At 37.0% G+C, this 15479-nt stretch overlaps 1 protein-coding gene across 1 annotated transcript in view; it reads left to right on the top strand.

Annotated features, from left to right (window-relative positions):
* Nucleotides 1–15479, top strand: part of GSL8 (glucan synthase-like 8) — a 111090-nt gene that overhangs the window by 66222 nt on the left and 29389 nt on the right. The window contains exons 24-35 of the mRNA XM_077380809.1: nt 5108–5205; nt 5324–5405; nt 5510–5670; nt 6058–6181; nt 9346–9443; nt 9533–9623; nt 9707–9867; nt 9957–10066; nt 10919–11053; nt 11238–11306; nt 11395–11572; nt 11908–12025. Of these exons, the coding sequence (XP_077236924.1) occupies nt 5108–5205; nt 5324–5405; nt 5510–5670; nt 6058–6181; nt 9346–9443; nt 9533–9623; nt 9707–9867; nt 9957–10066; nt 10919–11053; nt 11238–11306; nt 11395–11572; nt 11908–12025 (1425 nt within the window). The remainder of the gene's footprint in view (nt 1–5107; nt 5206–5323; nt 5406–5509; nt 5671–6057; nt 6182–9345; nt 9444–9532; nt 9624–9706; nt 9868–9956; nt 10067–10918; nt 11054–11237; nt 11307–11394; nt 11573–11907; nt 12026–15479) is intronic.

The following is a 15479-nucleotide window of genomic DNA, read 5'->3' as shown; positions in this document are numbered from 1 at the left end:
TTGTCGGATCCCGACATTCGAATCCGATTCCATGCAACACTGTGTGACCCTATTGACTTCTGCCGAATCTCAATTGAGTAAATGCTTAATGTTTGAATGATCCAATAAACAAGAATATTGTTTGAAAGAACATCTAGCGGGTATTCCTGCGAAGTGACAACCTATAAGGTCATTGCTGATATAAAATGGCGAATAGGAAAACTCTTAGAAAATAAGAAAAAGAGAAAAAAAAAACCTAGAAAAAAATATAGTTAGAGCAGAGGTTGGTAATTCGTATGGAACAACACAAGAAGAAGACGAAGATGAAGTTGATGAACGAGATTATGTTTGTATAAATGAGAATTTATATGATGGGTGGCCGTGAAAACACGTGAAGTGTACGGCCCACTTTTTTTTATCCAAACCGTTCATCTGTTTGGGCACAACGTAAATAGGTTGTGCCCCAAAAATCAGTTCCATAGGATGATCCTAACCCTCCGATCTGAACTGATCTGAATATGGAGATTTCCAAAAGTCATTTATGGAATCTTCTACAGATCGGAGGGTTTGGATCATCCTATGGAACTGATTTTTAGGGCACAACCTATTTACGTTGTGCCCAAACAGATGAACGGTTTGGATCATAAAAAACAGTGGGCCGTCGCTACTTTTTTTAGACTTCACGTTTTTTCACGGCCACCCATCATATAAATTCTCTGTATAAATAGCCCACCAATAGTTATGTTATGACATAAGGGAAAAGAAGTTATAGAAGGATGTGGAATTGGCAACTTAGAGTATACTGATCTTGCTTATGAGTTATGACAGCCCCTAGAAGGATTCAAGAGATGACTTATATCTAACATTTGAGCGATGATATGTAATTTGTATTATCAACTAGTTTGGGACAAAGGCTTAGTTGGGTTGAGTTGAGTTGTATTGATGCTTTGCAATAAATTTAATGTTTTTAAGTAATAATATGTGTTTTTTTAATATTTGGTTCATATAATGATTTCTTTATTTTTATAGCGATTTTTTTTAAAATTTTTGGATATGATTTTTTTTTTAATCGGTAAAAGCAAAAATTTTCAGGCCACTACGCCTTTTCCGAAACGGCCGATATACCGACATGTTCCGTTTCACTGACCAAACGAAACGGTGAATGAAACAGAATCAACAAATTAGGTCCCCTTAGAAGTTCAAGTACTTTATGGAAGTCCTTGAAATTCTTACAAAAATTATGGAAGTTTATGGATGCCAATGGAAATGATTAAAATTTGAGATGAAACTTCAATGAATCATAGAATAAATACAGTACACACTTAGAATCCATCGCATATGCAAGACGGTATATAATGGTTTAACAAGTTCAAACGCCTTGTGACATATGTTGTCCTTCATGTCTGCCACTAATTTTCATTCTAAATATGGATATTTTACATGTCTTAAAAGCTGATGATCATCCTAATTTTTCTTTTCAACTTACTCATCTTATTTTATGGAATGAAAATTAATATTTTCTAGATGTATGTGGGCTTTTTGGTTATGCGGGTGCATAGCAAGGAATCAAGCTTCTTACTTCTGTCCCCATGGAAGTCGGCTTATGTTGATTGAAACCGATACTTTTATATTGAAGTTTAAAGCCTTACCCATGGTTTTTTGGTTTTGGTTGATGGATTTGGGTTGTACCTCGCAACCACTGGTCGCTACACGGCTGCTTCCACTGTCTACGGTGCCTCATCTATCTCTTGTGGAGGTCCTAAAAGTTGTCTGGGACTTTTCACCTCAACCTTGTTCACAAGAACGACTTCTTGTGTAACCATCTAATATTGATATATTCCATGGCACTGCACAAACCCATGATGTGACGACACAATATATGCTTTTCCGTCGCTCGAATTTGAACACATGACTTGAGATTTTAGAAGTCATTGGTGTATTCTGAGTTCTGACTGTCCTATGTTCTTGCAGAAGTTGATATTTATATGGAGATTACCGTCATGGTTGATTGCCAAAAATTGGGATCAGATTAATTTCACCCTTTTCCATGAGATGATTGTCTTTACCCATTTGAATTCTAGGTGATTGGACTTGTTGCCACCATGCTGATGTGTAGCCCTTGAATTTGATAGCTAGAAGCTTCACCTTTTTTGTTTTGGACATCTCCAAATATTCAAAAAATGCTGTCTATTCAGCCAACCAGTCAAGTAATTGCTCCGGTTGTCTCTCCCTAAAAATAAGGTTTGTTGATTTTAATGTGCGACTCTCAAACTCTTCAATTGCACCGATGCTATTTTAATTGATCGTACATGCACAAAAGCCTAATAATTCCATCATCAAGCAGCTCATTATGAGGAGCATACAGATTGATTGGTGCTCTAGGGGGATTCCATGGTTTCCAACAGAAACATTGGTTTCATAGATACCACTTGCTCCAGTCGTTGGCAAAGCTGCACAATCGATTGTCAAGAAGCTTGGGGCCTAGGGATCAGGAGGATAAAGGAGACAGGCATTGCCCTTTTGGGTATGTGGCTGTGGAGATCTGGTAAAGAGAAATCTCAGTTGTAGGTCAAAGTCATTGAAGGAAAATATGGCGCTCTTCCAGGTCGTTGGGTGTCTAGTGATTCTTTTAAATGCAGAGGGTTGCCGATATGGAGAGAAATCATGGTTTCAGTCAATTATTTGAGGCAGGCATCAGGTACGGGGTATATACAGGTAATAGAATTCGCTTTTGGTTAGATAAATGGTGTGGTGACCGTTTGCTCAAAGATTTGTATCCTGATTTGTATGTGGTTGCATCTCAAAAAGAAGGCCTAGGCAGTGACAGTATGGAACTAAGGGATGGGAGTATTGTGTGGAAACCCGAGTTTAGGAGGAACTTCTTCGATCGAGAAATGGTTTCCATTGGAAGGCTGTAGGAGTTGCTTGAAAGGGTATAAATAAAACAGGAAGGGGCAGATAGAAGGGTTTGGATCGGGAGCACACATGGAGATTTCTCTGTGAAGTCTTTCTATTGTTGTCTGCCCGGTGTCCTCCAAGATCGCGAGAGTGTGGACAATTCAGTCTCCCCCAAGTGTGCACTTTTGGGTGGGTGGCTTTAAGAAAGAGGATTCAAACCGCTGACTTCCTTCGCAAAAGAAAGATTCTTATTGTAAACCATTGTTCGCTTTGTCTTGAGGCAGGAGAATCAGTGGATCATCTTCTCATTTATTGTAAGTTGGCAAGGGGAATTTGGAGCAAAGTGCTTAGTAGATTTGGCATTACTTGGGTGTTCCCCACAAAGCTACTTGATCTGTTTCAAGGTTGGTTAACGTCTCCGTGGAAGAGTAAAGGAAAAATACTTTGGAATATATGCTTCCTAGCGACGATATGGGTATTATGGAAGGAACGAAACACTAGAATTTTTAAAGGAAAGTCTAAAAATTCCCATTTCCTTTTCATGAAAGTTATTGCACTAACGATTTCATGGGCCAAAGCACTTCTGTCCTTCAAATCCATTTCTGCCTACGACCTTTGGGAAAGGTGGAACAAAGTTTGCAGCACTGTGGAGGCCAAGCAAAAATTCAACTGTGGTCTCCCCCCTCGTCCGGTTTCATCAAACTCAATTTTGACGGATCTAGCATGGGGAACCCGGGTCCTGGTGGAATTGGGGGAGTTCTAAAAAATGAACTGGGATAGGTGTTTTGGGCTTTTGCAGGCCTCTAGGTGAGGCAGATGCTACAGAAGCCGAGGTGCAGGCAGTGCACTAAGGCCTGAGACTCGTATCGAGAGAAGGCATTGATAATGTGATAGTGGAAGAGGACTCACTGAATGTGATACGATGGCTTAAGGGTCCTCAAAAGCCCTCATGGAGATTTGAAAACTTATTTGATTTGGTGAAACCCCTCTCTGTGCCCTTCAATCATGTTTGCTGCTCCGCCAATGAGGTGGCGGATGGTCTTGCTAAGGCGGGGGTTTCCATGGAGTCTTTGGCACTTTATGATTCACTTCCTCCCTGGTTACCCCTTCTTTGTTCTTGCTCTTTTCTTTTACTTTCTCGAACTCTGTACGAACCATCTCGGTCTTTTTGTTTTTCATTAATATAATTTGGCTACCTCTTTGCCGACCCCAACTAGTTTGGGACAAAGGCGTAGTTGAGTTTATAATTTGGCTACCTCTTTACAAAAAAATAAAAATTGTCATAGCTTGAAATTTCACTTGGCTCACCTAGGCTTGATGGCTTGGTGGATTATTTCTTCCTCCTACCATGGCCCGTGAAAATGCCAATCAAATAGGCTTTGATACTATTACTATGTAAACGGATATCAATCTAGATGACAATAATGCTGCAAACAATGGATCCAAGAAGGAGAAGTAGAAGGGAAATAGGGTGAACCCTAATAGTCTCAATAGAAAACAAAGAAATAGCCAAGAAAAGTCCTCTTTTCTCTTCTCTAGAAAGCCCACACGAATTTTCTTGCAAATAAATAAATTAAAATTATTGAAGCCCCACTCATAAATTATTTAAAGGAAAATGACAAATTTGCCCCTATTTGACGTAATTAATAACTCCATCCATTTATATCCACAAAAATCGTAGCAAACATGACCCATTTCACACCAAATTTGAACTTTGGGTTGTTGACTTGATGATCATCCCTTGCAACGTATCAGCTGATATACTCCAACTTTGTGCCTGCAATAGCTATCTAGAGTCAGGTAAGATTTTGGGCTTGTGCACACTGGGACCCGATCTTTATTCGTATTATTTGATTTCTTTGAGACACGCACGCATATCCATCATGATATTACTCATTATTAAACTAAAAATCCAAATTTTGTCTGTAGGTGGTCATAATATGAAATTTTAGAGTTTACAGAGGAATTACTTTTTTTTCTTTGAGGACTCATGTCAGGCTATAAATCTAAGATGAAACTGTTGCTTCTAAAGCGAGCATTTCTGTCTGGGTATATTTGATTTAACGCTTATCTTTCACGAAATCTTTGTTCATGCACTATCATCTACTTACAATTTTCTCATAACAAGTAAATTCTGTGTGCCCATTGAGGTGAGTAAATGATATTTCTATGTGCTAATCTAATTTTCGTGAGTTCTTAGTGAAAGATAACTTATTATCTGTTAATTCAGGGTTCTCAAGAGAAGAATAAGATGTATGCAGCTGGATTCTCTCCTTTTTGGAATGAGATAGTCAAAAGTTTGCGGGAAGAGGATTATATTAGTAACCGGTAAATGATACTATGAACGTATTACCAACCATTTGGACTTTGACATTCATTTCTTTGTTGTTCCATTTACTTCTATGAGTTGATCTATTGATGTTTCACTTTCCTTTCCTGCTTCAAGGGAGATGGACTTGCTTTCAGTTCCGAGCAATACTGGGAGCTTAAGATTGGTGCAGTGGCCTTTGTTTCTTCTGAGCAGTAAGGTGTGCCTTGTTAGAACCTTTCGTTACCCTTGTGGTGTTAAAGCTAAAAGGGCTTGATTGTAACCGCTCTGTAGGGTGCTTATTATTTTTCTTGACATGTCCAGATTTTGTTGGCGATTGATCTAGCATTGGACTGCAAGGATACACAGACGGACCTCTGGAACAGAATCTCTAGGGATGAGTACATGGCCTATGCTGTTCAGGAATGCTTCTACAGCATTGAAAAAATTTTACACTCTCTAGTTGATGGAGAAGGGAGGTTATGGTAAGCATATTTTGTTCTACCTCCTGCTGTTTCATTGGTGCATGGATTTAAATTTCGACCGAAACCGAAATTTCGGCCAGAGTTCCAAATTTCCATTCGGCAATTTCAGTAATTTCGGCTCAAATTTACTTCTTTTTTTTCCGAAATTTTGGTATTTCGTCTGAAATTTCGGTTTCGGCTATGTCTGAAACCAAAACCGAAACCGAAACCGAAACCGAAACCAAAACTTTAAACCTTGGAATGGCGTAGAAGGATTTCGTCGGTGAGTAGTTACCTTCATGAAAGTCAACATGAGATTAAGCTCTCTATCTTTTCTGTGTAATGAGAGATGACTTCTAGATATGATTTTAAAAATCCAATGCTTCACATATCACCTTTTTGTTACAGGGTTGAAAGACTTTTTCGTGAGATTAATGACAGTGTTCTGGTGGAGGGTTCGGTTCTTGTGACATTAAATTTTAAAAAGCTGCCACTTGTACTATCAAGGTTCACAGCATTGACTGGACTCCTCGTAAGTGTTTTTATACATATAATCTCACAGTTTATATGAATCTTTTTACTACCCTAATATCCAGGGTTTTAATTTTTCAAGGTGTTTTGAGCTTTTATCAAAAGGACTATATTGTACGTTTCTTTACAATCATTGTGACATCTCTACTTTGCATCCATTAGCATAACTGCCTGGCCATGTCACATGTAACCCATATTGCTGAGTTTATTGCCATTTTCCATCTCTCCTTCGTAGAATACTATTTCACTTCCATTTTGATAGGCAGCCTTGTAGGAAATCATAATTATTTTAGCATTGACTATATTTTTTCTATAGTAATGAGCGAGCAATCTTTATCTTGATTTCAACTCTTTATATTATCCTCAACTGCTGAAAATTCTTCTCCCACTATGGCTTTGTATATGAGCTTTGACATGCCACATTACAACATTAAGCACGATTGGCTGGTACATAGGTTACATGTGGTCTCAACATCGTAAACACTGTGGCTTGTTAATAGGAGACACATATTGCTGATACACCTAGAAAAAGATCCTTCAAATCCGAAAAAATAGTTGGTAAGTAGTGTGGTTGATTATCAATCTACTCTATCAGTTTATTATAAATCTACCTCTATAAGTTTATTATCTTATATTTCATTTTTTTCACACCTACTTGATGGCCTATTAGATTCTTAAGATGTCTATTTTTCTTGTAGTTTTTCATACTTGTCGTATTGGTATTAATTATTTATAGTCAAAACTAAAGGCACTTATACAGTTCTATTTTGATGAATTCTATTGATTGACACATCAGTAAGTGTTGATATATAATAATAATTTGAATTTGCGATCCTTGTGGGGTGTGGACTAAAGAACATGTAACCAATTATCAACTACCAAGGCAAACATTCCATCTAGCCTGCAAGACAACATCTCATCTCTAATAACACCTAGAGCTGGAAAATGTATGTGGAAGTTAATTAGCTCCAATCCCACAAGACCGTGTTACTCAGAGCCTCCTCCCACTTCAGTAAACACTACTGCTAATCGGGTAAACTGATATTGAACAAACTTATTTTCCCTTAGTAGATGCATAACTATTATTACATTTAGAAAACAATTTGCAAAGATCCGATCAAACACTCAATACTATGCCTAGTTGGATAAGTAATTAAAGTGTGCTACATGAGCATATGCTAGAAAGTGGTAGCATAAATGCCAAAGGAGCTTTCCCAAGAACATTTGCTATTTGGCTTTAGTCATTTGCTTTCTTGGTAGTGTGAAGTGTCCCATTAGGACTAAACTCTAATGGTCATTGAAATATCACTAAGGGGCCGTTTGGATACGCGGATTTTAGATTCCGGGATTTCTTCAAAATTGTAGCTAAGAGGCAAGAGAAGAAGCGGACCAGCCGTCGTTTTTGACTTCTTGCCCTTCTTTCTGTCAGCAAGAGAGTAGCAGATCCTCCCATATTTCCAGGTTTTAGAAATCTCAGGATGCAGGAGAGATTTTTAAAACCTGAATTTCTCACTTAAAATCCAAGAAACGCTGTCAGGACAGCATACAACAGCTTGATCATGAACCCTCTTTTACACTGTTTTCAAACTGAAAACCTGGATTCTAAAATCCGCGTATCCAAACGGCTCCTAAGGTTTGTCCTTTTTACATAGTAAAGGTTGTTGAGCGCTCATTTGCCACCTATGACACCAACTTCTCATTTGGTTGTAGGAATGATGATCCACCTTTTACCTATAGGTAATAGTCTACAGTATACGTTATGTGCTATGTGTGTTGTTCTGTGGACAAGGGAATCTTACAGTATTCCTTAAACTAAGTGTTTTGACAAATAATCCCACCACACATCTTAAGGCTTATTGACTAACCCGGGTTTGACTAACTCGCCTCAGACTTTCCTAGGGGTGTTCATTATTCGGTTAAAACCGAATAACCGAACCGAACCGAATTGGTTCGGTCGGTTCAGTTCGGTTTTTTTCCTTTTCAGTTCGCTTTCTGTTTTTTTTTTGGAAATTCGGTTATTCGGTTTCGGTTATCTCAAAAAAAAAATCGGTTAACCGAAATAACCGAAATTATGATAAAAACCATTATTTAAAAAAAAAAAAAGTGCTATATGGGCACTCCGTAGGATGATCAAAACCGTCCATTTGATTGATTACAACTTAATTAGGTTGTGCTCCAAAATTCATTTCGATTGGATGATCCTAGCCCTCCGATCGAAACCAAGATTTTGCTTTTTTCCCTCTTTTTCTCCCACTATTCGGTTATAACCGAATAACCAAAATTTTAATCGGTTTGGTTTCGGTTCGGTTTTTAAAAATTTCGGTTCGGTTTCGGTTACCGAAATTTGATAACCGAAATTATTTCGGTTATCAAATTTCGGTTATTTCGGTTCGGTTATAGCCGAATAACCACCCCTAGACTTTCCATACTGGATTATAAATATTCAGTTTATCATTTCTACTTGATTATTCTCATCCTTTCATCAGCGTCGATCTAGCTATGTAATTGACCATTCTATTGACAATTATCAGTTAATTACAGTTAAATAGCAAAGCTATCTGCCATTCTTTAAAAACAACAAAACAAAGAAGCTCTTCACATCCATTGTCACAATCCTGAATTAATAGGCATTAACATCTAACAGATAAAGCGAATTATAACAAGAAAGGAACACCGCATTCATCATCGTGAATCCAAGCATCCATTTAAAATGACAAGGGCCACTCAATGTCTAACAATATTTTCCATGCAATGCGTGTATTAATCTATAAAAATATGGGCACATAAAAAAAATCCAATTAGCTATAACCTATATCTGATATTTAAATGACTTTGTTTCTTTATATTTCTGTATTGACCTTTATGGCTAACTTCTTTTAATGATATTTAATTTGATTACGAAGACATCTGTTGTATATTTTTTATGTTTCTATATCTTTCCCCCTCTACACGTTGAGTGCAAATCTTAAAAGGTATTCCTTTAAGCCTTCTGTGGTATGCAAGTTTTATCATCCATGTCCATGTTGAAAATCTGATACTATGCTAATTTTTTCCAGAATTTGCAATTTTGTTCATAAAATTTTTTAGACCATCATAAATCATGGTTTGATTCTCCATTTTTGGCAATTATGCTCTACATTATGTGAACAATGTACTTATTTGCAGATACGGAATGAGACTCCTGAACTTGCAAGGGGTGTTGCAAAAGCTGTGTATGATCTCTACGATGTTGTTACTCATGACCTGCTATCATCCAATTTAAGGTAATTGGGAAATATTGCATCCCCATTTGTTGTTTCATGTCCTTGTTTTCCGTTCAACTAGGAATTCATGAACCTTTTTTATCTCCCAGGGAGCAGTTTGATACATGGAACATTTTAGCTAAAGCAAGAAATGAAGGCCGCCTTTTCTCTAGGATTGAGTGGCCCAAGGAACCGGAAATTGTATGTCTCTTCTGAATTTTATTCATTAACGAGTCCATTGCTTATTGCAATTAATTATGTCATTCTCGTAATCTTTATCACAGAAGGAGCAAGTGAAACGATTACACCTACTTCTCACAGTAAAGGATTCTGCAGCCAACATTCCAAAGAATCTAGAAGCTAGGCGAAGACTAGAATTTTTCACAAATTCTTTATTCATGGACATGCCTTTAGCAAGGCCTGTCTGTGAGATGATTCCATTCTGGTACTTCTGAAGTTAAATGTATCTCGAGGATTCATCAGATTTTTTTTTCCTGACGTATTCTTGTAACACATTATTTTTTGCCAATGTAGTGTCTTTACCCCATACTATAGTGAGACTGTACTCTATAGTTCTTCTGAACTACGGGTTGACAACGAGGATGGAATCTCTACACTTTTCTATCTTCAGAAGATCTTTCCAGGTAATTCAGAGTATTCTTCTTTCCCCTTATCCAGAGTTTTTATGGTATAAGCAGTCACATTTTATAGTTTTAGTCCCCTTGTCCAGAGATTTTATGGTATAAGCAGTCACATTTTATAGTTTTGGTCATTCTGAAAGCATGGTTTCCTATATACAGCCATGGGCATGTGTCAGTTTCAGAATCCAACATGGAATATTGGACTTGGTGATCACTGCAAGCTTTGATTTGCTGATACATCTGTCCTGTTAATTGTTAATTTTGGATGATAGATTATTATGTCAGTCTATACATGTACATAATATTTAAATTCAACCTAGATAGATAATATATACTTGGGCTAACAAAATATGGAACTCAATGTTTTTATTTGTTCAAACGAAATAAAGATATTTAATTTTCTTCCAAATTCACTATTTCTATATTTTTAACCCACAATTCATTGGTATCTTGTTGATCTTTCTTGATTATTTGTTATTAACCATGGGGCCTCTAGGCTGCATACCTTAAAGGAAAACAAAGGAACCCATTTTTGACATTCTTGATTTTGTACATCTTGCTCGGAATACTTGCAACAAAGTTTCCTGGAAAATCCATTGTTTTAAATGTAGTCCTGCTGTTTTGTTTCCTTTGACCACCTATCTTTGATGGTTTATGCAGTTAGCATCTTTTTTCTTAAGCAGGAGGTGTTCATGGCCATAGTTTTGTCTGTGTTTACTGTAGTGGGGACTCTTTCGCAGTTATCCAGGGTCATTTAGAAATTCTCTGAGCTGTTTTATACACTTTCTTTCCATGATACAACTGATACACTAGGTTATTCGGTGTTGTATGGCTGATCTGATTGTTTTTTTTCAGATGAATGGGAGAATTTTTTGGAGCGAATTGGTCGTAGTGAGTCTACGGGGGATGCTGATCTTCAAGAAAGCTCCAGCGATGCCTTGGAGCTACGATTTTGGGCATCTTATCGAGGCCAAACTTTGGCGAGAACAGGTTAAAACGTTTGAAGCTTTCTGATGCTAATATATTGACCATATCTGCCTTCAAAGCATGCAAAAACACTCTGATTTCATACTTCCTGTCCTCTTTAGTTCATATGTTGGAGGTTATTTATTAGGCCTTTTCTCTATGTGATGCATTTCCCTAATAATATTAATTTACTGACCTCGTAATGCAGTTCGTGGTATGATGTATTATCGGAGGGCCCTAATGCTACAAAGCTATTTGGAGAAGAGAGCATCTGGAGGTATGCATTTAAATAATTCCTTTCACCACTTTTATTTTATTTGAGGAGAAATTTTCAATATTTCTCAAACATGCCATCTTATTTGCAGAGATTGAGGATGGTTATTCAGGAGTTGATTTCAACAGCACACAAGGATATGAGTTGTCTCGTGAATCTCGGGCACAAGCAGATCTAAAGTTTACATATGTGGTGTCATGCCAAATTTATGGACAGCAGAAACAGAAAAAGGCCCCTGAGGCAGCTGATATTGCTCTTTTGTTGCAGAGGTTATTTGCTTCCATTTGGTTTTACCATCATGTAATACATGACTCATAATATTGAGTCTCTATCTATTGAATCTGTTGATCGCTATTTGCAATATATATGGGAAATGAGATTGTTTGATTCAGGAAAGTAACCTTTTAATATTCAAGGCAGAACACCCTAGCCTCATATAAATCCGTATTTCACAATCATCATGTCAAGTTCAAGTCCCCTTTTTTCATAAAATTAATAATGTGTCTTCGAACAATGAACCCTTCTCCTATTGAATTTTTACATAATTTAATATGTTTTTGCTATTTTCTTAGTTACATTTTCTTTGTTGTTGATTCGTTATCAGAAATGAAGCACTTCGAGTTGCTTTTATACATGTGGAGGAGAATGTTACAACTAATGGACAGGTTGTCAAGGAATTTTTTTCGAAGCTTGTCAAAGCTGATGTACATGGAAAGGATCAGGTAGATAATTGTAGTTCATGAACAATGTAATGTTTATCTATCTCTGTTTTTTTTTTTGGAACGGTAAATGCGGCAAAATGTTTATTTATTTATTTTTGAATGTTTATCTTTATCTTGATACTTCATGTTCCTAAAATCAGTTTCTATTCATGCATCACTTATCCAGTGTAGTTCTATTGTTTAACACCTGAGTTTTTTTTTTTTGCTCAAGCAAGTTAATATTGTTGTTTAGCATTTGACGTAGGACGTGTAAGAGAAGATCACTATATATGCTATGATACCAATTAATGTAGGACAGATGTTTGGTCAATGATAAAGGTCTTTGAAAGGTTCTTGAATGGGTTTCTTGAATTCTTGAAAAGTATTGAAGTTTAAAAGCTTAAATAATGCCATCTCCATCAGCTTAAGCTTTTGGAGTAACTTTTGTTTCACATGGTATCAGAGCAAAAGGTCTCGAGTTCAAACCTCCCGGATCACAAAAATCTACATGCATTGGCCAAACCCAAAAGAGGAGCCACATGTGCCATGTGTAGGCCGGCCCTAGAAAGAGGGGCCACACGTGAGGGAGAGTGTTAAAGTATAAAAGATTAAATAACGCCATCTCCATCACACCTTAAGCTTCTGGAGTAGCTGGTCGTTTCACAAATCTAGAATTTTTGAAAATGTTTAAAGAAAGGTTCAAGAAAGTTATTGATTTGATATAGAATTGGAAAGAATGTAAAGAAAGGGAAGAACTTTCTCAAAGCCGCGTAGATATATTCGAGCTAAGCCAAATATTAGACGGCAAAGTCAGTACGCTTCCTTCACACGTTTCTAAGAGGGGAAAAGTTCTAATTATTTTGATCGTAGAGAAAATGCCCACCTACTTGAAAAGGGGTGGAACACTACAAAATAGATTCTTGCAACTTTGAGTCTCCTCGGCGGATAAGGTTATGATCGATAAAGTTGGCTATATGGGGGAAAACTGGTCGTTTCACAAAAAAGTTTCTAGAATTTTTGAAAATGTTTAAAGAAAGGTTCAAGAAAGTTATTGATTTGATAAAGAATTGGAAAGAACGTAAAGAAAGGGTTATGAACGATAAAGTTGGGTATATGGGGGAAAAGATAGGTAAAGATTGGTTCTTGAGCTTGTAAAGATTGATTCTTGAGCGTTAGGGTGGTTGTTAGGTTGTGTAATGGAAGATATAGCGGGTACATTTGGATTGTGAAGGATATGGAAGGGAGGAAGGGGATGTGGAAAGGAGAGCGGAAGGTGAAAGAAAATGTGGAAAAGGGGAAACTGGAAGGTGAAAGAGAATGTGAAAAAGGAGTAAAGGAAAGGTGGAAGACAACATGAAAAGGGGGAAAGGGAAAGTGAAAGAGAATGTTGAAAAGAGGAAAAAAGAAGGTCAAGGGATTGGTTATGATTTGTCCCTTATCAGAGAAAGGAAATAAAGAAAGAGGTACAAGGGAAAAAGAATAAGAAAATTATAGTGATAGAAAACTGACTTGGAGTCACACCTTAGGATATGAAGCATTCAGAAAAGACATCACACCCAATCAACTTAAGAAACAATCAATTTTCATTCATGTTCAACTCTTTTCATAGTCAATAGGCATTTCATATTTATAGGCTATGCAAGACGTACAAAATTTGAAAAAAGGACTCCTAGTCCTAGTAAAACTACTCATATTCTCTCTTTATTTTTACTCTATTTAATCCTATTACAAGTAGACTACTTTCCTTTTTTAAATAAAACTCCTAATGCAACTCAAACTCCTGATGACTTTATGGTAGAAAGCAACATGCGACTTGGAAGACATGATTGGCTATGGATTCTTTCATCCACCATTATATATAGACTACAAGGACTTCTTTTAAGTTAATGGGTGTGCCCTTGAGTTCACTTAACAACTTAGATTTATTGCAAATTACTTAAATGCCCCTATCACTTAAGATTTTTGTAATACAGTTGTGGGCCTCATTTTAAACACCTACAACTTAAAGAAACCAAGTGAAATTGGTAGGAAAAAGCCATGTACACCCCCTGCTCCTATAACTTAAGGGACATAAATGATGCCTGGAAATTAAAATTTTGACTTTAGGAGGGTCCTCCATCAGCATTAACATCTTGTTTTGACATTATACTATAAATAATAAATGTAGCTATATAACCACCATGTACTTAAAAACTATAGTATTTGGAGTTTAGTGAAGTGGTTGTGCAACTCAGAGACTTTGGTAATATCTGAGTTGCTTGAGCATCTTTTTTTTGAAGAAGGTTATGGGATTCTATAAAAGCTGAAAAAATAGTAGAAAAGTGACACAAAGAAAATAGTCAACCGATATGCTACTATGAACAAGTACACGAAATAAATGTGTACTACTCTTTATCGTGTTGGGCGTCAAGTGCTATAGGTATTATTCCTAAAAAGGTCAATTTTCCCAAGATATTGAAAGTGGTGTGGGTTAAAGCGAGGCAAGGAGAGGTAAAGCTAAATACTGATGGTGCATCTAAAGGGAATCCCGGAATTTCTGGTGGTGGCGGAGTTATTAGAAATTATATGGGTAAGATGATCTCTGCCTTTTCACATTATTATGATGTCGGCACTAGCCTACAAGCGGAAGCGAGAAGTATGCTTGACGGACTTAGGTATTGCAAGGCCCTGGGAGTTTCTAAAGTTTGGCTTGAATCAGATAGTAAAGTGCTAATAGATGTGATCAATACCAAGAGGAATCCACCATGGTCTATTATATATTACTAGCAGGAACTTCAAGATCTTCTTCTAGATATTAAGCCAAGGATATCTCATCAATATAGAGATGCTAACCAGGTAGCCGACTCCCTTGCAAATTTTGCTTGTCACAATAAAGGTTATAGCATGTTCTATAAATGGAGAGACCTCCCTAGATTGGCTAGGGTTGCTATGAGGTGTGATTTTCTAGGTATTCCTAGCATTCGAATTATGTAGGTTTTTATCTGTTTGTAGGATTTGAGGTAAGGTGCTATGTCCCCCCATGTATTTTTTTTCATTCGTCAATAAGATGTTAGGTGCTTGCCCAAAAAAAAGAAAAAAAAAGCTACTCTAATAGCATTTCTAAAGGTTTTTGTTGGCACACACAAAAGAAAAAAAAAAGCTTCAACAGTGCAACTTCAATTCTACGGGGGGGGGGGGGGGGGGGGAAGGGGGGGGGGGGGGGGGGGGGGACTTAATTCATGAATCTGTTTCATTCGTATTTCATGTGTGTGATTATCTCTCAGTTTCAACTAATTCATTTAATCTCATTTCTTTGAAAAGAGTATAACGACTGTATAGTACAGAACAAGTTTTGAGCAAAAAGATATAAATTTGTCCCTTATCATTGAAATGTTGCGAACTTTTAATGACGTCATTAGGACAGTACTGTGACATCATCTTAACATCAGCAGGACACCACAATGCTACGTTTGCACTGAAATCAACAGAGAAAACT

Source organism: Tasmannia lanceolata, unplaced genomic scaffold (assembly GCF_043159265.1).
Source record: "Tasmannia lanceolata isolate RefF3 unplaced genomic scaffold, GAP_Taslan_0.1 ptg000002l, whole genome shotgun sequence".
Taxonomy (NCBI): Eukaryota; Viridiplantae; Streptophyta; class Magnoliopsida; order Canellales; family Winteraceae; genus Tasmannia; species Tasmannia lanceolata.
Note: the sequence above shows the minus strand (reverse complement) of the source record. Positions and strands in the feature narration are given on the sequence as shown.